We start from the raw sequence: 21,861 nt of genomic DNA on the forward strand, positions 1-21,861 counted from the left end.
ACAGGCAAGATCCCAGTTACCAAGATGCAAGAACATGGTGCCCACAGAACTTCAAGGAAAACATCTGGAATTCCTCACTCCTTCCAATTTTTTTCCATCTGTGTCTTCAGTCTTGTAATCAAGCAGAATATTTTATGTTCTGCTGCTAAAACTACAGATTATACTCTCCCATATCCATATTATTCCTTGAAAGTAGATGCCTACTTTCAAAGCAGTCTGCATTCGTGTATCCAGCACATCACTTAATCTCAACAGAATAGTGATCTGATGAATAACTGTGCCAAGTGCACTGAACTGGAAGAGCAAAAGCAAGAAAACTCACGGATTGAGAGGATAGTTTGATAGGAAAATGGAAACACCTCCTGCCCCCCAGCAAAAAGCAAAACACAACAAGGGAAGCAAAGGCAATTGCTCACCACCTCCCATTGGCAAACTAATGCTCCAAATAGTCTCTGAATAACAACCACCCTGGAAGCCAAAGAACTCCCATTCTTCCTCTACCCCATCTTTTATTGCTTAGCATGACATTAAACAGTAGGGAGTTTCCCTTCAGCTGGTTTGGGTCAGTTGTGTTCTCTGTCAATCTATTGTGCATCCCCAGCTTACTCAAGGGGAGTGGAGGGCAGAGCAGGAAAAAGAAAAAGCCTTGACACTGGCAAGCAGCCTTCAGCAATAGCCAACATGCTGGTGTGTTGTCAGCACTGTTTTAGCTACAGATTAAAAACACAGCATCATAAAGGCTGCTATGAAGAAAGTTAACCCCATCCCAGACAGACTCAGTACAGCATCAGTACAATTAGTCATTTCAGAACTTACTGGAATCAAAAGATTCCAAGATAGGTTTCCCAAGAGCTAGCATGTAAGACTATGTCTCAAATTCCTTCATCCAGTATCTCACGATCTGTATCTCTAGTATCTTCAAAAATCACATGTGTACATATGCATTTATTTCAGAATTATTTCTACAGCATAAACTCATGTCTGTCTTTACCTCAGCTGTGCAACCATACCCATCACTTTTCTACCTAATGGCCTGTTTAGCTCAAATGATGTTTCATTTCAAGGGCACGCGGTGAGGTGATGAGGGGGAATGGCTTTAAAATGAAAGCGGGTAAATTTAGATAAGATGTTACTCTGAGGGTGGTGAGGCACTGGAACAGGCTGCCCAGAGAAGTGGCAAATGTTCTGTCCCTGGCAGTGTTTAAGGCCAGGTTGGATGGGGCTCTGAGCAACCTGGTGGTGTCCCTGCCCATGGCAGGGGTGCTGGAATTAGATGATCTTGAGGTCCTTTCCAACCCAAATCATTCTACAATTCTGTCACTTCATACTTGACATGTCATGGTGGAGTACCTATTCCTAGCACTCACACTTTTGAATAAATACAGCAGTTTTGTTTAGCCCAATCCATTTCATAGGATCATAAAAATCAGCTAGGTTGGAGAAGACCTTTAAGATCAAGTCCAACCATTACCCCAGGACTGCCAAGGCCACCACTAAACAATGTCACAGAGGGCCTCATCTACATGTTTTCTGAATGCTTCCAGGGACAAAAGCTATTATATATTATTATGCTATATATGCTTTTTTTTTTTTTAATTTAAAATATGAATTTACTACAGAAATTATATCTGTAGTAGAGAGCTTTATACTGACTTACTCCTTTATTAACAACTCTGACTACATTCAGCAGAGTTAAGACAGCTTTAACCCACAGAGCTACTACCCAGGCACATTAAGTAGACTTCATGAACAAAATCAGCAGTCAGCATAGTGTAATCTAACCGATTACATACTAACTTGCTGAGGTAGACAGGTTGTTGCACAACTACCAACCATTCAAAAGGAAGCACAAACTTAAAAAAAACATGTCAGCTTTGCACAGAGGCTGTGAGTCAAAACCACAAACACCTTCAGAGCAAAGTACTGGGAGAAGCAAACAAAAGAAAGTCCCGAGCAGCCCTGGAAAGGCTTCAGCTACAAGCACATCCTTATCCTCCGGCAGGGAGCCGAGCAGCCAACCAGCGGGGCGATGCTTTCACAGGGGAGGCCCCTGTCCGCCCCAGAAGCCACCTTCTGAACTAGAGGAGCGCAGGGACACCCAGGTTTGGGACACAACCCCCAAAACAAAGCCCGGAGGAAGCCGTGGCAACCCGAGCCGGCAGCCCCAGCGCCGCCCGGCTCCTCCCGGCCGCACTCCCTGTGGGAGACGGGTCAACTCGAATTACTTGCATTGACGCAGGTGCCCATCCTTGCCGGGCTGAAGACGGACACCTGATCCCGGGCACGCAAGAAAGGCTGCAGCCCCGCCGCACCGAGCTCCAACGGGCTCGGCAGAGGCCCTCGGCCGGCGGCCACGCCAGAGGAGCCCTCAGCACCCGCTTCGGCCTCATCATCCCGAGGGTCTCCCTGGATGGGTTCGGTTTGGCCCAGCCCAGCCCGTCCCTCCTCCCGCTTCCCGCTGACAGACTGCGGTCGCGACATCCCTGCAGGAGACAGCGCAGATTCGCTCACCGACCGGGGCACCGGTGCGGGGCGGAAAAAGCCACGGCTCCCACTTACCGGGTGCAGCCCGCCCCGCGGGAAGCCACTGACAGGCCGGCACCGCGCACGCGCCGGGAGCCCCGCACGCCACGCAGGCGCAGAAAGAAACCACCGCCTCCTCCTGCTTCCCCCTCCGTGGGTCTCCACTGCCGGTGGCCTGTGCGCATGCGCGCTGGTGTCCTTCATCAGTTCTCTGAAGTGGGGTGCGCTTGCCCCCGGAGGCGGAGCGGGGAAAAGATGGGGGCTTTTAATAACCGAGAAGGTCTCTGCAAGAACGATTTATGCTGGTTTAGTGTCCGCGGAGCAGCGCCGCTTGCGCTCCACGGGGAGCCTCGTCATGGTGGCGGGACGACAGAGTGGGCGACGCCCACATCGCCTCAGAGCAGGCTCGGGGCTGCAGCCTGTGGGGCTACCGGTGGCACATCACTGTTTCCCTCCCTTAGGGGACTGTCAGTACTTTTGGGGCCTGATTCGAGGTCACCGAGATCGGTTAAAAAGATAAAGGGCGGAAGTCCTTTGCGGCATTAAACCTGTGAGTTTGAGTTTTAGCCTGTTGCAGTGAAAGCTTGGGGTATCATCTGGAAAAGGAATCCTGTAGGTGGATAAGCTTAAAATCATGCCGTGCTTTATAGATCCATGTGGAAGTGGCTTTGCCCGGCAGAGCAAAAGTCCCTTAACTCAGCCGTGTCCTCACATGCTGTTCACAACTTGGGTTGCTGTCACGTCGAGAAGGGCTGTGTTCAGGAGCGTGTTGTGACTGCGGGGACGCAGCTCGCCACAGCCTGCCCTGGCTCTGCACAACAGAAACGCCGGGGCTCAGGGGAGCTGCTCGTTTAGGATTTAGTATACATGTTGAGAAGAACTGTGGTGCATTTAAAAAGACAAGTAGCTGTGTCATCAGCATTGGGTTGGTGGATACGGGGGGAAACTGGGACAGCCGAGGTGCCTCCTGGGGACTGGTTTTGTGTACAAGTTGCTATAGTAGCTGGCAGCAACAATCAATGCTTTAAAGCCTGCTTCAGGTAAAGCAAGTGCTTCGGCCGCGCTCTGTGTGCAGTGCTTTGCGGTGGGACCTGCGGCTGCCCTGTAAGACGGAGCTTAACCTGCCCCTCAACGTGTGAGTTCCTAACTGCAGCGGGCTGATCAGAGGGAAATGGCAGTTATGCAGTTACAAATAAAGTTTTGGTAACAGGCATCCTGACAGGAGCTTTTATCACTTTGTAAACTGCTTAGATCTTCTGATTTTAAATTAGCAACCAGAAATGGAGAATATTTTCTTCTTCTTTTCTTTGCTAGTCTGTCATATCGGTGCAGTAATGGATAAAAGTACTGAAAGTGTGGTTGGTGGTTACCGTGTAACATTATCTGGTCATCTTCTGTATTGTGGATTTAGGTTGTTTTTCGTATGGTGGTGGAAATGGAGGAGGCTCTGGGAGATGAGACTGAGTTAGGGGGAATTCTCGAGCGTAGTTCCTCTCCTGGTCACTCTGCACAGCAGGAATCAGAGCAACTGAAAGCAGTGCAGCTTTCTTCCAAACCCAACATCGATCTCTGTCCACCTCTCATTGCTATAAAAAAAGGTAAGGAAGAAAATAACGCTAAGTACTTCATGTTGCCTTTGTATGGAGAAAAATCCAGGAACAAAATGGGAAAGTAATTAAGGACAGTGTTCAAGTTTGTACTTATGTGTACTGGGTGGGCACGTGCTATTCTGAATGTGCTAGTGTAGGGACTCCAATGTGCAATTTTCAGCTTTATAAATAAACATGTACATATAAATGAATGCTTTTATATATATATATGTATTTACAAAGTCATGCACAGTGCATCTCTGATCCCTTAGCAGATTTCCTAGTGTTGAATCATAGTAACATGATTAGAACCATTTTTTCTGGCATTAAAATGAGTCATATTCTATAGTATGGTATGTTCTATAATATGGTTTATAGTATGGCATCTCTTTTCTGGAATATATTGTGATAATAGATTGAATAAGTGGGCATATGTAAACCCATAGGACCCGATGGGATGCACCCACGAGCATAGAGGGATCTGGCTGATGTCATTGTAAGGCCGTGTTCAATAATTTTGGAATGCTCATGGCAACTGGGAGAGAGTCACGACACTGAGGTGTGAAAGAAAGCAAATGTCACTCCTGTCTCCAAGAAGGAGGACCTGGGGAACTACAGGCTAGGCAGCCTAACCTCAGTCCCTGGGAAAGTGATGCAGCAGTTAATCCTAAATACCATTTCCAGGCACATGAAATACAAAAAGGGTGATTGGGAGCAGTCATCAGGAATTCATCAATGGAAGAAACGCTTGACTAGGTAGACCATGAGCCTGGATTTCAGGATGGCTACAAGACAATGCTGTGGCTATTTATCCTATTACCAAAGGAAACTACACTCCCTTAGAGGGAGTTGTTCTGTCACCGGCATTACTTCTTCCAGCCACCTTTAACCCCTTCTGCAATTGAACCTTCTTGCTCTACATGCCACAAATTGCCCCTGCTGAGCTGTTACAATTTTAATTTCACCTTCAGTCCTCTCATAGAGAAGCTAATGAAGTGTGAGCTGGTTGAGCACACAGTGAGATGGATCGAAAACTGAACAGGCAAACCCAGAAGGTGGTGATCAGGGGCACAATGGAAGCCGTTAACTAGAGATGTACCCCAGGAGTCAATACTGGGTCCCTGTTTAACACCTTCATTAGTAATCTGGATGATGGGTTAGAGTGTACCCTTAGCAAGATTGCTGATGACATGTAACTGGGAGGGGTTGGCTGATACACTGGGGGATCGTGCTGCCATCCAGAGGGACCTGGAGAACCTGGGGACTTGGCCTGAAAGGAGCCTCAGGCGGTTCAACAGGGGAAGTGCAAAGTCCTGCACCTGGGGAGGAATAAACCGTGACGGGGTGTGACCAGCTGGAAAACAGCTTGGCAGAGAAGAACCTGGGGGTCTTGGTGGACACCAAATGGGAGGTGAGGTAGCAATGGGCCCTTGTGGCCAAGAATGTTAATGATACTGTGGGCTGGATGAGGAAGATTGTTGCTAGCAGGTCAAGGGAGATGATCCATCCTCTCCACTCAGCACTTGTGAGGCCTTGCCTGGCATCCCTGGTCCAGTTCCTCTCAGTACAAGAGACATGGACAGATACTTGGAGAGAGTCCAGTGAAGGGCTGTGAAAGTGCATTCATTATATTTTTTGAAGCTAACTAAAATAATTTTTCTTTTAAGAAGAGATAAAGCAATATTTAGGAATGCTTTGTAATTGAAATATTTAGAAGAGATAGAAGAGAAATGGCAACTGACTGGAAATAAGTTATAAGTACTTAGGAAAACATGAACACTCTTATTTGTTACTTAAATTACTTCAAAATATTCAAATCCCAATTTCTAGGAAAAACAAAGGCATGCAATAGATTTTTTTGTTACATAACGTGAAGGTCTTCAAAGCCTCATAAGGAGGCTTAAACAAGCAGCAGAAGATGGTTATACACTCTAATGATACGTGGTTTGGTTTTATTGTAAGTACTAGCAGTATTTATTCTTCAGATACTCCATGTGCTCAAATTGTCTTGCAAGCTTCTGTAAGTATCAAGTTTGTCAGAAGTGCATGAGACTGACAATCAGAATTTAGGTGAGGTAAAAGAAGAGGAGTAACTAGGTGACAATAGCAAGTGTGAAAAGTGGCAATATTTCAGAATCTCTGTTTTTTTTTCCCAGAACTGATTTCTTCAAGCTAGTACCTTAAATTGCTTTTTCTTGCCTCTATTGCTATTGGTAGGGATTGTTGGAATTGCACTTGAGATAAAAGCCATTATAAGACACCTTTTCCCACTAACAGCTTCTGAGGCTGAATAATTAGATTTGTCACTTCTTTTAACTAGACACAGAAAGTAAGCATCGTAGACGTGGAGGGGAACTGAAGACAAGGAGCACTGAGCTAGCTTCTGCTGCCACAGTATCACCTTTGACTGCTGTTCTTCCGGCAAGTGCTTTATGCTAAAATAGGTGGTGACTTAGCTACCTTTTTTCTGTTAAATTTTCTTCTGTACAGACTGTTCTTGAAGTCCTCATTGATAAACGTTTGTCCTCATACTGGAGGGCACTGAGTTTCTTCATTGCCTGTTAATTACAAGGAAAAAGAACAGTGAACTACTCAAAAACATATATAATGTTAGGCCGTTTACATTCTGTGCTCACACTGTGTGTTGCTGGGATTTTGGCTTTGGGGTTTTTTTTTTGATCATCCACTGGTTGATCCCCTTTCTTTGCCAAGATGAAAAATAAAATTGGTTAAGAATATTTGAATAAGGTAATTCTGCATCAAGGCAGACATATGCAAAACAAAAGGTCCAGCTATTGGCATGGAGCCAGAGATGATAAAAGACTGACTGGATGTCATCCAGATTTTTGTTTTTTTAATCCATGAATAAATCAGGATTGATCAGTTACAAGTCCTAGTTTAGGGTACTGGGAAGATGATGCAATTTATCTTTTCTCTCCAATAAAAATTGTGATGTTTGGAGACCCTCCAGACATCCCCAGACTTCAGATACTCACATCAGTGGGAGATTTGTGTAGAAGGAAATGCTCAGTGGGGACTTTTTCCCCCTAATCTTTATTTTTTTGCATGGCTTCTGAAGGTTGTTGTTTCAAGAATGTTATTTACCATATCTATTTTTAGTCTTGTTCATGCTATTATGAAGATGTAAAAAAATCCTTTGGCTACATAGAATTCCTTCTTTATCTTTCTGCTACTAACATTATATGACCTACATATTAAACATAAATTGTATACTTGTTCCAGTGGTGACTGTTTTTATAGTGGATTTGTTTTATTTATTTCCATTGAGAAATAATTCTGGCCCAACAAATTAATTATTACTGATCTTTTCCCTCTGCATTTCTTAGATTTTTTTTTTTTTTTTATGTTTCTGCCTGAAGTAGTTTATGAAACCAGCTTAAAGACCAACATTATAAAATACAATCTTTAAGTGAGGAAAAAGAATCTCTCTATGACAAATTTTTGTTTTCTAGACAACTGGTAAGAAAAGTATAGTACTTTCCAGTGAAACTAGGAAAGAACTAGCCAAGCAAGCCAAAGTCACCAAAGAAGAGAGAAGAGCTCAGATAGATGAAAGATACAAGTATTTGATATCAAGATTAGCATATGGGATAGGCTTAAGTGAGCAGCAAGTGGAGGAGGCTGTTATTTCTGATGACAAGGTAAATATTAATTAAATTAATGTTGTTGTTATTATTATTAAATGTATTACCATAATTTCCAGTTTTTGAAACTACTTCACAATTAACTACAATTGTAATTTTGTTTCTAGTTTCAACTTATAGAACTGTTCTTTGCCCCTAGTGGGATTAAAAAGTTGCTCTTCTTTTATCAAGATGTATTGCAGGTATGTTTCTGTTATTATTTTTGCAAAAGCAAAATTACATTTTAAAGAAATTAATATGACTGTTGCAAAATTCAGAAAATCTTAACACAGATTATTTTTGCTATGCTTGCCAGTGGGGAAAGAACACACATGTTTATATATTGCCATCCTGGTTTACATGAAAACAGGAAAATGCCTTGTGGCATGGTTTGATGCTGGTTTTATTAAAAATGGCCAAAGTAAAAATCCAAACTTCAAAAATTATGAAGTGAGGCAATGTTCACAGTATTCAGAGTTTAAATACTGAATTAGAGAGCAGAAGTATTATATGTATAAGAACCATTTTGTCTTCTCCTTTTGAACTGCACCACCTGCACTATGGACAAAGTCATTCAAGAAGGTGAAAAATAATGCAATTTCTTTCTAAAGTAAGGTGCCTTCATGTTCATGTCCTGTTCTGTGGAATATCATCTTAAACTTGGAAAACTTGTGGTTCCCAAGATGTATTTCTCTCCCCTTCAATTCTGAGGAGAAGCCTCTTCATAAAAAGCACAATCATTGTTCAGCTTCCACTGAGTGTGTGATATCAGAAGGTGCTAAGTGACCTTGAAATTGCCTAATGTGACTGTGTGAGCTTCCTGAACTGTAGAAGTCCTTCCTCAGTCCTTTCAGGTGATGTCATTGAGGAGACATGAGGGTGAGCTAACTCACCATGTGGTGAGGCTTTCTGGGGAGGAAAACCAGTTGATAATGCTTAATCCTCAATTAAGTGCAAAAATGAATTACAGATTTGTTATAACCTAGATCAGTTAAAAGAACTTTGAGTGGTACTGGAAGTGCTTGAAGACTTTACAAAGCACAGAATCAATTTAGCTGTCAAAACAGTTTAATTAGTTTTTCCTTTCTCTGGGACTGTGCATGTACATTTGTGGTATGAATCTATTGATCTCTGACTTAAATTAAGATGAAACTAAAAATCTTGAAATTATTTTCCTTAACTGAAAAAACAGAAATAAATGCCCAGTTTGGATTAAGTTGAATGTTTAATTTCTGCATCTAATTTTGTTTTATTTTGGTCTTTTTAACCATTAAAATACCAATTTTTGAAAATTTTGTTGCAAAAGCAGCATAGCATAAAAAAATGTGTCTGATGGAATGTATGAATGCCATCTCTAGCATCTTTCACTGCATCCTGATGAGCCAAGAGATCTCATTAAATTGACTGTTTTGTGAACAGATTGGTTGCAAACATATTGGAGAATTGGAGATTACCCAAGGGCAGTATCATACATGCTTGCCATGTTCTTCCCCATTTTTGGTCACTCTTGGAGACAAAATACTGGCTAGGGCAGACTCTTGTCCTGACCTAGTAAACATGTTCTTACCAAGAGTTATCAAAAATGCTTTCTTCAGTGCTCCTCATCTCTCTCCAGGTTGGGTGTGTTTTTCACTTGAGACTGTGCACAGGGGTTAGAAGATGCTGGTTTGGGGTGGAAATGGGGAGCCACCACTGTGTATCATACATCACATATTTAGTCTAGCAGGAGCTGAACACTTGACTTTTTATGAAGAGGCCTGAGGCTTCTTCCACATTATTTTCTGTTACATTCTTCCAAGTTCTACAGATTATTTTCCGAAGTGTGTGACAGAAAATTAGGCGGAAGACTTTATTGTTACTTCAAAGAGAAGAGTTTGAAGATACATCTCAGTAGAGAGGGACCAATGGCTGCAAAAGGGAGAGCTGCTCTGGAAAACACTTCAGATTTAATTTCATTTTATTTTCTGATAATTTTTTGCCCTCTTCTTCTTTGATTTTTTCTCAAAGAACAGGGCTATGAAGCTGTTAATAAGGGACTGTGAGATTCATGCAGAGCTTATTCTCCAGATAAAGGCAACCTCACTGACTCAGAATAAGCTTAGTTATAATTCAAATACTCAAATACGATGAGGTATTTGTATGATAATAGTTTTATTAACCTTTTGTTTATAATTTAATTACTAGCAGAAGTTGAATGCCTCATTGAGGTCGGATGGGTCAACAAACAGTTTGCTTCAGAAGAAGTTATTTATTACCATGGGTTCTACTGAGGTATGGTTGAAAAAATTCATTAGATGACATTTGAAAAATAAAATATCGAAAAAACCTAACAGTTGTTCAGTGTTAAACAGCTTTTTGTAATTCTTGGATAGGTATTTAAGTACTTAGTCCATGTTCTTATAATGGGAGCAGAGGCTGTAATTCATCTATAAAGAAATAATGATTAGTGGATTTGGCCATTTGAGAGGAGTGCAGGTCAAATAAACCCTTGTCAAAAATTTGCAGATCCTAACATTTTTGTTAATGACTGCAGGTTAAGCGTTTTTCCAGTGCTTGTGCACTTCTAGCTTAAAAGTGCAGTTCTCGGTTTTGTATTATTTCCTTTCATATTATTATACTGCACGTTACTCCAGAAATGCCTTTAATAATTCCTTTATTGCATTCAAATTCTTACAATGACCTCCTGACTGTAATGTCTAAGCATTATTCAGCACGTATTCAGAGTAGTCAGTAAGATTTCGGATTAATTTCTTTCTTTCCATCTCTTCTGGGGGGAATCAGGTGTACCATATACAATTTTCTTTGAATACGACATAGTGATGTTCCCCCCCCCCCCCCCCCAGTGAGCGTATATTAACATTGTTATGTAAGAAAAGACATAGCTGAAGAATTCCTTCTTTCTTTCAGAGGAGAAGTGAGGTTGATTCCTCTGCCAATTTCACCAATTGGAATGGCTTTTCATATTTATTATAGTTGAATTATTATTAGATTTAATAGATTAAAATAAGTATTGTTGCAGTACTGATTTGAAACTTCGACATTATGTCAGTCCATCAAAAAGATGAAAATACATGTTAAAAAGTATTTGGATCAGGCATTTTTAGTAATCTTTTAAGTTCCTTTTTAAAAAAATTAAATGTCATTCTAAGATGTTCCATGCTGATCTAAGTATCTATGAAAAGTAATTTCAGTGTTTGAAAGCTGAGGATATCTTTAGAGCTTTTTAGTGAATAGATGTTGGCAGATTCTGAAAGGGATTAGTCAATCTCATGGATAGGTCCATAAATGAATACTAAAATTGCTAGACAGGAATATGTCATCTACCAGCTGTCATACAATGATCACAGGTACTCAGGAAATACAAGAGGAATGGAGCCCAGGAAACAGCCTAGCTTATGAGCTGTCCCTGAACCTCATTTTCTTGGTAGAGATGCAGTACTGAACTGGTTTGCCCAAAAGAGCATTTTGACTTTCTTATGTCAGATGGAGAAAAAGGATTTGATTTGGGAGGGACATATTTTCAAATATCCTACAAATAGTTCACTACCTTTTTAAGTAATATATTTTTTACAATTTTATTTTCAGCACATTTTTAAGTAAATTATTTTTACTGTACACATGTATTCTTTCTAACCATATGCATTTTGTCCTTTTTACAGGACCTCACAGGAACTTGTGCGTTTTTCCTAAGGATATCAGAGAAAGTTGTAACTGTGTCAAATGTTTCCCAAGTAAGACCAAAATCATGCAGTTATTGCAGTCTACTTAATATTTTCTTAGACCTTTATTCATGCAACTGGGGTCAGAATGCTTTCACGAAAATGTCTAGTTCTGTTTAATAGAAATTCTTTTCATCTGAATAAGTATTTATGATAAAGTAATGGCCTAATGATTTGGACATTAGCAACTGCAATATTATTACTAAAACCAAAATTTTAATTAATAAAAATTAATTATTAATCAGTCATTAAAACATGTATCTTAACGGCAATAGGAAATAAAGACTGAAACCGGGACATTTTCTTTTAAATAATGAGCCTAAATAATGGAAATGCTGCATTTAAATAACTGCATCTTTTGAAATAAAGATCATAGTTGAAACTAACTGAAGCAAGGTTTTCCTGCCCCTAGTAGCTTTAGCTGTGTATAAAGAAAGTACCTGTAACAGACTTTACTGACTTTCAGAGAGACTCATGTTCTTGGGAAATACTTGCAATAGAAGATCATCCAGATACTAACAACTAAGAATAGACTTTAACATTAAAAAAAAAAAAAGTAATAAGCCTGAAATAATATGCTCAAAAATATTGATGCCTTCATTTTTATGCTGTACAGATTTTTCTCCTTATTAGTCACTAATAGGTTGATGTGTTCCATTTGAGCAGGCCAAAGCTGTAGTAAATTTGTTCTCCAGCTGCAGTCACGGAAATTAATACTTCCGTTATTCTCAGCCACTTGCTTTATAACAATATTTTTACAAATATGTTATCCAGAGGTGCAAAAGTAATGTCTAGCACTCTTCCAGTTCTCGTGCCCTGTCAGTCCTGCTGTGCTGTTTCAGTTGAATACCTGTCAGAATGTTTGTCCAAACTCTTCAGTTAGCTGCCTTGGTGGCTTCTCTCTGTGGTTCTCTGGTAATTGCCTTCTTTTTGCAGGGGCTGTCATGTAGCTCTCATCAAACTTTATTCTGTATGTGAGGCAGTATTTTTAGAAGCTATTGAAGGTAAAACAAGCCCTGATTTTCAGTCAGCCAGTCTTCACACTGATAAGGGTTGAAGACCATTACCCTTGCCCTATCACTACAGTCCCTGGCAAAGAGTCCCTCTCCAGCATCCTCGTAGGCCCCCTTCAAATACTGGAAGGCTGCTATGAGGTCTCCACACAGCCTTCTCTTCTCCAGGCTTAACAGCCCCAACTTTCTCAGCCTGTCTTCATATGGGAGGTGCTCCAGCCCCCGATCATCCTCGTGGCCCTCCTCTAGACTTGTTCCACCAGCTCCCTGTCCTTTTTATGTTGAGGACACCAGAACTGTACACAATACTCCAAGTGAGGTCTCATGACAGCAGAGTAGAGGGGCAGGATCACCTCCTTCGACCTGCTGGTCACGCTGCTGGTGACACAGCCCAGGATATGGTTGGTTTTCTGAGCTGTGAGTGCATACTGCTGGCTCGTGTTCATTGACTATTTGGAAGAGACCTGCAATGATTATCTGGTCCCAATGCCTGACCACTTCAGGACTGACCAAGTTCAAGCGTGTTGTGAAGGACATTGTCCAAATGCTTCTTAAACACTGGCAGGCTTTGAGGATTGACCATGTCTTTAGGAAGCCTTTTCCTGTGTTTGACCACCTGTCAGTGAAGAAGTGCTTCCTAAGCTTAAGTTCATCAACAATGAACTGGAGAAAATGGTGCAACCAACAGAGGCATTTCTTGCCTGATGTATTTGTTGTCCTTTTTTTAGGCATTTATTGTAGATGGAAGCTCTTTCTCTAAAAAGGAAATACAGACATATTATTGTCTTAAGATTAATGAATGCATTGATGTTAAATGCTTAATTTTAATTGTTCACTGGAGTGTTGCTACAATATGGGACAGACTCTTCCAGTGACTCAAACATAAAGGCAAGTCTGGGAACTTCCAATTGAATTTTAGTCTATGTCCAATCCAAATTCAGTAGCTGAATTTCATGTAACCTATGTAGTTGTGGACTAAATATATAATGTCTTCCATGTCTGAATTTCATTCAGATAGTATAATGTTGGAGAAGTTCACATGCACTCTGCTAATTTTTGTTTCTTCCCAAAGGAGGTGAATTTTGGCATATTTGATTGTACTAATGGAAATATTCTTCAGGGCCTGGATTTTTTCTTGTCCCAGATCATGATACCAGCACTTAAATCACAACAGGTAATCAAATAGCTAGTCTTCTTCTCAAGAACATGTGGAATTAAGGCAAGTGGCTGCTTCTATTCTATTTGTGCATCAATTCAACATAACAGAGGATACAGAAAGATAAAAGTCTAATATAGGATATTTGTGGGACTCATTCAATTTGTATGTTTGAATTTCATATGGTTTATTTTCAAGCAATAGCACCAGCTGTAATGCTCATGACAAAGGAGAACATAGCATAGCAGCCATAATATGGTAAAATTGCAGTGAGTTTATTAAAACTAGATTAAGCTGGCAATGAAAGAAGAGTCAAATCCTTCTGGCAGGACAAGGCATTGGTATTTGATTTTATTCTGGAGTGTGGGCAGCAAGCACTCTATCACAATCAAAGTATCCAGCTTCTTTGAGTTGTCCTTGTTCTGTGGCACTCACAAAGCATCACAGTTGGTTCTGTTGCCTCCAGAAGTACACATTAGAGGCAGGATATATAATGAAGCTCAGTGTCTGTCAAGAATGATGTTGTTGTATGCTGTTACCATATGCTACCATTTTCAGGAGCAGGAAGGGAGAGTAGATACTCTTCTCTGTTCAGACTGAAAAAAAAACAACATCAATTCAGTGTGAAGACAGTGAGAGCAGGGAGACATTTTTATTTCTTGAGATCGTCTTGCTTGTTTGTTTCTTCTTGTGTAGCAGAATAATTACATCAGTGCACACTTTATTTACGTTATAGTATAGATGAATGTGTTTTAAAGGGCATACAGATAAATATATACTGGCACACTTTTATGATTTTTTTTTTTTTTTCATAAATCATAAAATAATCAGAACTGGGGAGCTGTGAAAGAAGGTTTGAAGAACAGCCAGATACAAGACTTTCTGTACTCAGTGGATAAATTTTTGGGTATTTTGTCATCATCAAGACAGAATATAGAAGATAAAATTCATCTCACAAAAGTGGATATTGATGTTTATGTCAGCAACTTACAGAACCCATCTGACTACATAACTGCAGGTGAGTAATTCCTATGGCAAAGGGAGCACAGTGATGCTGCTTATTAAATAAATGTTACATCATTAGTTAAAATTTACTTTGAAGAATTAATTCATCTTCCTGAACTGTATGCATTTTTCTGCTTACTCTTGCCAAGTTTCTGACTCTGTAGTCATAAAATCATTAATCATTCTCCTATCCTTTAATTCATAAATCTTAAAGGATTAGGTAGTTCCTTGGCATATCATGTATGCAGTGTCCTCTGTTCCTCCAAGTTTGCTGGCCAAGTAGTTGCTGAGTGAAACATCTACTAGTGTGTATAGTCTTCACTTTCTTTGATACTAAGAAAACCCTGTTCAATATTAAGTCTGTCTCTGAGGACTGTGAGTCAGGAAAGATGTATTTATTAAAAATTACATGTATATATATGTGTGTGTGAGAAAAAGAGTAGCTGTGTCTCTTTGAACAATAGCTTTCCACCACTTATCACCACATGGATTTTCAGAGTGATTAATGCCATACTTCAGCAATCCCTCTCAACCCTCCATTAACCAAGACAAGACAGCGTCCACAGAACTACTACTGACTCTTAAGACAATAATGTTATATAGCTGGACAAGTTCTTTAGATTCATTTAGTAGTACAATCTCCATGACTCCTAAATATAATGTACCAAGTGAACTTGACTCTTTCATCTGCTAGGGCAATCTAAAGGATTTGCTGACTTACACTGTGTAAGGGTTACTTGTGACTATTAATAATGGTGTCCATTCTTTAATAAGGAATAGGCTGCAGAGGCAGAAAGAGAAGAATGTGAAATAACCTTTACTTACTAAATACAAGCAGAAAACCACACACATAATAGTGCTTATGAGACTGTCCCATTCTATAATTTTGAAGGCAGTAACACAGAGGTCACTGAGAAACTTGAAGAACTGGTGATGATTTGGATCAAACAGCTCAAACAGGTTATAGTCGAGAGTGAACAAATGAGAAGAGAAGCTGATGACATTGGTCCGTCTGCGGAGCTGGAATACTGGAAGACAAGAATGTCATCATTCAACAGGTTAAATCCCTGCATTATCTCTCACAGTGTTAAAAAAAAACCAAAAAGGCACATTTTTTTTTTTTTTTAAAGTAAACTTTTATTCCAAAGAGAGAATTAAATGTGTTTCTTTCTTCAAAGCCTTTTAGATGAGATCAGGAGTTCAAGAGTAAAGAAAATTATAAGTATTCTTCAGGCAGCAAGATCAAAGACATTAAAGCAGTGGAAAGAGCTGGTAATTGCTATGTTTTATTAAAAGTTCTAAATGAATACAGTATTGTATTTGTAATACAGAACTGAAAACAATGCTAAACATAGTTTTGAATGTTTATGCTGGTTTTGAACTGCAGTTTATTATCCATTTGTTAAAACATACAATACCAATGATTCTGAAGTTAAATAGATAACTTGAAGTCAGTGCTTCCGTAATGCACCTTTCATTATCATCATGGCAGAATGGTTGTGCAAAAGTAAAGCAATGGAGCAGTGCAACAATTTTCTGTCTCCCTCGTGCTGTACACTGTACAGGCCAATTCTAGAAATGTCTGAAGGTTCATCATCCTGCTTTTAGAATTATTGACAGCTGGCTTTTTGTAGCATAACTACTACTTCAGATAAGTGGATATTTGTAATGTAAACTTGTCAGTCAAAATTGTAGACAAGCCAGAAAATAAGCTGTAGGCCATGTACAGCTAGTAAGACCCCCTTAAATATATAATGTAGATTTTCCAGCATTTAAAAAAAGTAATCTGTTTTGATAGTAGACCAGGAAAACAGTGTTACCTTACTGAGTTTTTGATTTTATGCTTAACATATTTGCAGACTTTTATGATAAATGGAATTTAGATGAGAGTGTCAGTACTCTGGATGCCAAACCAAGGATGATAAACTAGATTTCTTTCTTGCAGCATTGCCTCCTAAGTACTGGATAGCTGTCATGAACAGCAGGATATACACACATTAGTTGTGAACTCATTTTCCCTAACAAATATTTATTAAAACAAGGATGGGAAACACCCTTGTACATCTTAGGGTTCTTGTTTAAGTTCTGTAGAATTAATACCATGCTAAAACCATTTTAAAATGTAAGTCAGATTATTAAAACCATACTGTTGTACTTCCATCAGGAAAGAAAAACTTTGGGGATCTAACTAAGGAATTACATAAATGTTCCCTGGTAGATTTTACCAGTTTTTGCATGCAAAAGTGATTGTTTCTTATGTAAGGAAGAAATATGTTATTTGGGAGCACTTACGTGAGAAAATGCTTGCAAGATGGAATCATAGTCATGCACTGCAAAAGAGCAAGAACCTATTCAGTAAATTTTAGCAGTATTAATTCTCTTTATTTTTTCTTCCTTCAGGATGGCAGTATAACAATTGCTGCCAATGAAGCTAAAGACAACGTGAGATATTTATATACATTGGATAAATTTTTCGGTCCACTTGCCAAAGTTTCACCTGTAAGTAGTTCTCTAAAGGCACTTGTGTGATATTCAGAAAAGAAAGTAAAGGCTTTTGCTGCTGAAAGGATGATATTTCTGCTTTCAGTATTTAACTGTTATACTTAATGATTAGCAGACAGCTTAACTCCTTTGGCATTAGTGGATTGTACTTACAGATTTTATGCGTAAGATTCACACATAATCCAGCTGCTTACAATTTTTCTAAATAATTAGTTTCAAAGCTTGAGGTCTGAATCCAATGTGCTATTTTACACCATTTTTATTCTGCAATTATTCACAGTTCTGCCATATTGGGCTTGACTTTAAGATACCATACTTTGTTTATCCTTTTCTAGAGCATTCACTGTCTTTTGTTCTGGGTTATCAGTATATCTGGCTTGCATGCATTTCTGTGGGACAGAAAACTCTGTAGTGTAGTGTCCTCAGTAAAAGAAAGGTAATTGTTGCCTTGCCTCTCTCTTCTGCATTTCTCTTCTGTATAGATCTAGGCAAAATGAACAAAGGCCAACTTTCCTCTTCGTGATCTTCCCACAGCCTTCCTACTTTTTTTTTTTTGTAGCGGTGTATGACTTCTTTTCCTCAGGTAGCATGTTTCTTTGCAGAGCAGACTACAGCACCTTCATATACTTGAGGCCATTGCCAAAATGAGTACAGCCTCTATTTTTCCTCTGGGAAGTCTAAGTCTGGAAGAAGACCTGTTCATTTACTCATTACCCATTCCCTACTTTTTAATCTTGGTCATAGTTTGTTAGGCTCCTACAAATGAATTGGATGGTTCAGTTCATAATGACATATATGCAAGAAGAATGTGTTACAGTAAAAAAGATGTTTATCCACTGGCAAACATATTCCCAGAACTGTCATATTTTCTGTTGTATTAATTTTTAGGAAACTTGAATTGCTGACTTTCCTATTTTCTTCCTGTTGTAGGTAACGATGATGGAATACATACCCAGTTTAATGAATACTGTCTGTATGATCTACTGTACATCACTATACTATAATACATCAGAGTGCATGACATCTCTTCTTCTTAAAATCACTAATCAGATGATTAATACATGCAAGACATATCTATGTGAAGGTGTTTCAAAAATCTGGGATCTGGACAAGTAATGGAATTTTAATAATTTCATCTTCTTTTGTTAACACTAGAAGTAAAATTACAGATCTTCATAAAGATTATTAAAAGTTGGTTTAAGTAGCCCATTGTCCTCCTACCAGGCACTGATTTCAGTCACTGAGTACTCATTGTGTGTAGAATTAAGTACTCTACACAAACAAATTGACCATGTTTTGTGGAAAAACTGTTACTGGAAAGCCCAAAATGTGTATTAGTATATGACACTGAATATTTTGTCCCCGTGCCTTCTTTTGATCAAAACACACTTGAGCAATTAGGACTGGGAGCTAAGGTTCTTCATAAAGAAGCTCCAAGAACAGGTTGGCAAAAATTCTGTCTAAGACTTACAGTTTGCTTTTAGTGGACAGGAAAGTCAGTTTGAGGAAAGCAACAATATATACCAGGACCAGAATCACATTTCAGTTGTGATTCTGTTTGGAGCAAGGTATGTGGGTGATAGGGTGGGACTAATATTTTTTGAGTATTCTGTGGAGAATGCTGTATGAGCAAACACATGGGGGGTGAAAATGGTGCCAATGAGGTGCCTTACATTAAAAAAAAAACCCCTGCTTTTACTGTAAGTGTGCTAGTTAGAAATGCCTAAGGCTAGTTTTGTTTTTATTTTCTATTCTTGTTACAACTGTCAGTATTGCAAGAGCCCCTGGTTTTCAGCAAATTTTAGGCCATATACGTAAAATGAACAAAAAGTTTGCCTCAGCTCTAAAAAGCTTGCAGTCTAAAACATAAGAGCTTGCAATCTGAAACATAAGAAGTGAATAGTGAGATGGATGGAGGAAAGAGGGATGAAGAAAAAACTGCAATCAGGCAGTGTTGGTCAGCTGGAATGACAGCATTTTCAGCAAACCCTGTGATGCCCTTGGATATTTTATAGGCATCACTGCCAGGAGAACTAAAGGAAGCATTTCAGGAAGGGATGAGTTAGCTTCTGTATGGCTACTTGCAAGGAGCTGCAAGCACTACCTACAGCATAAGTGGAAGCACAGAAGTGTTTGTATGAAATGTAACAAGTGGGTGGTAAACATTGATGTCACTGGCAGAGCAAGTGTGTCTGAAGAATGAGAAGTTGACTGGAGATAGCCTAGGAAGAACACATACTATAAGAGCAAGTCTTGCAAAAGAAAAGGGGGAACCACAAAGAGGGCTTAAGATAAGCATGACATCTAAAGACATCCACTAGAAAAGTAATGATTGGAATAGTCTCTTGAAAGAGTATTAATTGGAGCAAGAATATAGTTACTGAGGTGAGAAGGAAAAGATATTATAAGCTTCATCAAGACACAATCAGGATGTCTGTGCTTAAATTCCAGCCAAGTCAAAGGTGACACTGAGGTAATAGGCTAGGAAACATAAAAGTAAATTTGACAAATAATTTGGATTCCTCCTGTATTTTGATGTAGGCAAAGGGAAATTTTCAGAAATAACCTGTAATCTGTTAAATACTGGCTGTGTTTATTATAAACAATGAATGTAAATAAAAATAGAATAGATTTTTTAATTTGTTTATTCTAGCCAACTTATTTTTGAAACATTCTTCTCATTTACTTACTTGCTGCTGCAGTTCCTGCAAAAGTTTCTTTCTGTTCCAGTTAGTGGTTTCAAGCTATAAAGTTTGACTATCATTTTAATTCCCAATGATCTTTTTGAAGATGAAAGATAAAGCCGAAGTGGAGCAGTAGCCTTGTGTAAATGGTTTAAGGCTAATTTCCATGCCTCATCTATGTATCTCATCTATAGTAGTACCTCAAGGTTAATGAACAACTGTGTATAAGATCAGTGGCCTTAGGAACCACTGTTTTCCTGGTGAACCTGTTTAAAGAAACAAGGCTTTCCTCATGCTTACTGTAGTCTGGAAAAATACCTCTCCAGTCTTGTGTGATTAGAAAAAAAAAAGAAACAAACGAATGAAACCCCATCAGAAATACCCTGTTTACAGAAGATGAGAAATGGCTAAACCTCAGGCAGTCAGTAGTGTGGGTTTACCTGGTGTAAGGGCCTTCTGGACTATATGCTGTGAATGTTTTGGTTTGCTGAAAATAAATCCTAAATGAATAATATCCAATCAAGGTAACAAATTTAAACAAAAAAAACCTTTTAAATGTAATGCTTATATTTTGAATGTTTGTCAGGCAATATATAATCTTGTGTTCTTATTTTGCAAAGTTGCATATCTGACTGAAATGTTTTATTTTTATTTATACTCTTTTGAAGACCTCCTTAGGCTGATTTTGTGTCTTCTGCATTTTCTTCCTCAGGCAAGAATTGTTAAAGAGGATACAACAATGCATTTCCCTCAAAGAACAGTACCAAACATCCTTTCGGAGAATTAGGGAGAAACTGAAGGAAAATCCAAGAGAGAGGCAATTTGATTTCAGGTAAGTAAGTCACTTTAATATTGAATCATATGAATGAAATGTCATTATATCTGCTGGCTAGCAAAAAAGCTAAATACTCAATTAAAATATGCTAGTTATTATAATCAGAACATGACCTTGCAAAGGTTTATTTTTGTTTTTGTTTTTGCTCAGGAATAAACCAGTGACAGGTTTTTGCCAGTCACTTGTTGATTTAGCAGATGTCCAAGGGGACTTCAGGGGACTTTATATGCCTTTACGCATGTGTTAATTTAACATATATATATAAATCCCAAGAAATTTGAGTCATGAATGCAACTAATGAATGTAACTAAAAAGTCTCCAGGGGAATTTTTTCAGCTTTGGGCTGGGCTGTCTATCAAAATGCCAAAGGGAGTTTTGCCTGCACTTAAAGCATGGGGCATTTCTTAGCATTGTACACTCACATTTATAAATGTCTTATTTAAAAAAGTAACTCCTGTGAAATGTGGTAAAGGCTTTTAATTGACATATGTAAGGATTAAGCATTTTCTGGTTTATGCACATTACCTAAAATTGGGTTTTAGTTGATTTGTGATTAATATAGCATAGATTTTTTCATGTGAAACTTGGTAGTAGTTCTGGCAGAATATATAGGGGTTAAATATAAAGATTTATTGCAAACAGATTTGCATAACTATCCCTCTGCTGCCTTTTTTATGTTAGTGAAAACTACATATTTGGAAAATTTGATACATTCTGTAAGCGTTTGGAGAAGATTTCAGATATAAGCAATATTATGGAAAGCCTTTTAAAGCTCCAGCATATAAAAGTAGAAGGTATTGAAGAGATCACTACTCATTACCACAGCATTGCTGCAAACACCAAATCCAAACAGTATGATGTTCTGGATCACAGGAAAAAAGAGGTATATACATTCAGCATTTGTCTAATAGTCACTCCCTTGAATTCTGTGTTTGGAGTTATGCAAAGAAGATTAAATTTTATAACAAGTCATATGGTATTTTTCTGTAATAATAATACTTTCATATCCTGTAATGCAATTTGAAAGTGTTTGGGTAAATTTGGCTTTTATTTCAAATGTTTTTGTTAAATTTTAATAAACTGGGTTTTGTGTGATAGGTAGTGCTACAGAAAACTTTGCCTAAATCTGTTTGTTTTGAGAGGCATATGTTCGAACTACAGACCAGAAATTAATTCAGCAGGTCAATGCAT

The 21,861-nt window shown here is 38.8% G+C and overlaps 2 protein-coding genes across 3 annotated transcripts in view; one reads left to right on the top strand and one right to left on the bottom strand.

Annotated features, from left to right (window-relative positions):
- Nucleotides 1–2,666, bottom strand: part of EXOC3 (exocyst complex component 3) — a 28,609-nt gene extending 25,943 nt beyond the window's left edge. Inside the window, exon 1 of one of the 2 annotated variants that reach the window (XM_062608955.1) lies at nucleotides 2,560–2,666. The gene's annotated coding sequence lies outside the window, so the exon portion shown is untranslated. Of the gene's footprint in view, nucleotides 1–2,511 lie in introns of both variants that reach the window. The other variant, XM_062608953.1, reaches the window with a different exon arrangement.
- An 875-nt stretch (nucleotides 2,667–3,541) lies between these two features.
- The window catches only part of LOC134158723 (dynein axonemal heavy chain 5-like), a 160,149-nt gene continuing 141,829 nt past the window's right edge, over nucleotides 3,542–21,861 (top strand). Inside the window, exons 1-15 of the mRNA XM_062608958.1 lie at nucleotides 3,542–3,656; nucleotides 3,935–4,121; nucleotides 6,433–6,533; nucleotides 7,586–7,774; nucleotides 7,885–7,959; nucleotides 9,944–10,027; nucleotides 11,416–11,487; nucleotides 13,561–13,662; nucleotides 14,476–14,662; nucleotides 15,542–15,707; nucleotides 15,828–15,921; nucleotides 17,050–17,148; nucleotides 18,082–18,263; nucleotides 20,548–20,667; nucleotides 21,352–21,553. Of these exons, the coding sequence (XP_062464942.1) occupies nucleotides 3,947–4,121; nucleotides 6,433–6,533; nucleotides 7,586–7,774; nucleotides 7,885–7,959; nucleotides 9,944–10,027; nucleotides 11,416–11,487; nucleotides 13,561–13,662; nucleotides 14,476–14,662; nucleotides 15,542–15,707; nucleotides 15,828–15,921; nucleotides 17,050–17,148; nucleotides 18,082–18,263; nucleotides 20,548–20,667; nucleotides 21,352–21,553 (1,848 nt within the window). The 5' untranslated portion in view covers nucleotides 3,542–3,656; nucleotides 3,935–3,946. The remainder of the gene's footprint in view (nucleotides 3,657–3,934; nucleotides 4,122–6,432; nucleotides 6,534–7,585; nucleotides 7,775–7,884; nucleotides 7,960–9,943; nucleotides 10,028–11,415; nucleotides 11,488–13,560; nucleotides 13,663–14,475; nucleotides 14,663–15,541; nucleotides 15,708–15,827; nucleotides 15,922–17,049; nucleotides 17,149–18,081; nucleotides 18,264–20,547; nucleotides 20,668–21,351; nucleotides 21,554–21,861) is intronic.

The sequence above is a fragment of the Pezoporus occidentalis genome, unplaced genomic scaffold (assembly GCF_034315485.1).
Source record: "Pezoporus occidentalis ecotype Australia unplaced genomic scaffold, CSIRO_AGI_Poc_V1 ctg132, whole genome shotgun sequence".
Lineage (NCBI taxonomy): Eukaryota > Metazoa > Chordata > Aves > Psittaciformes > Psittacidae > Pezoporus > Pezoporus occidentalis.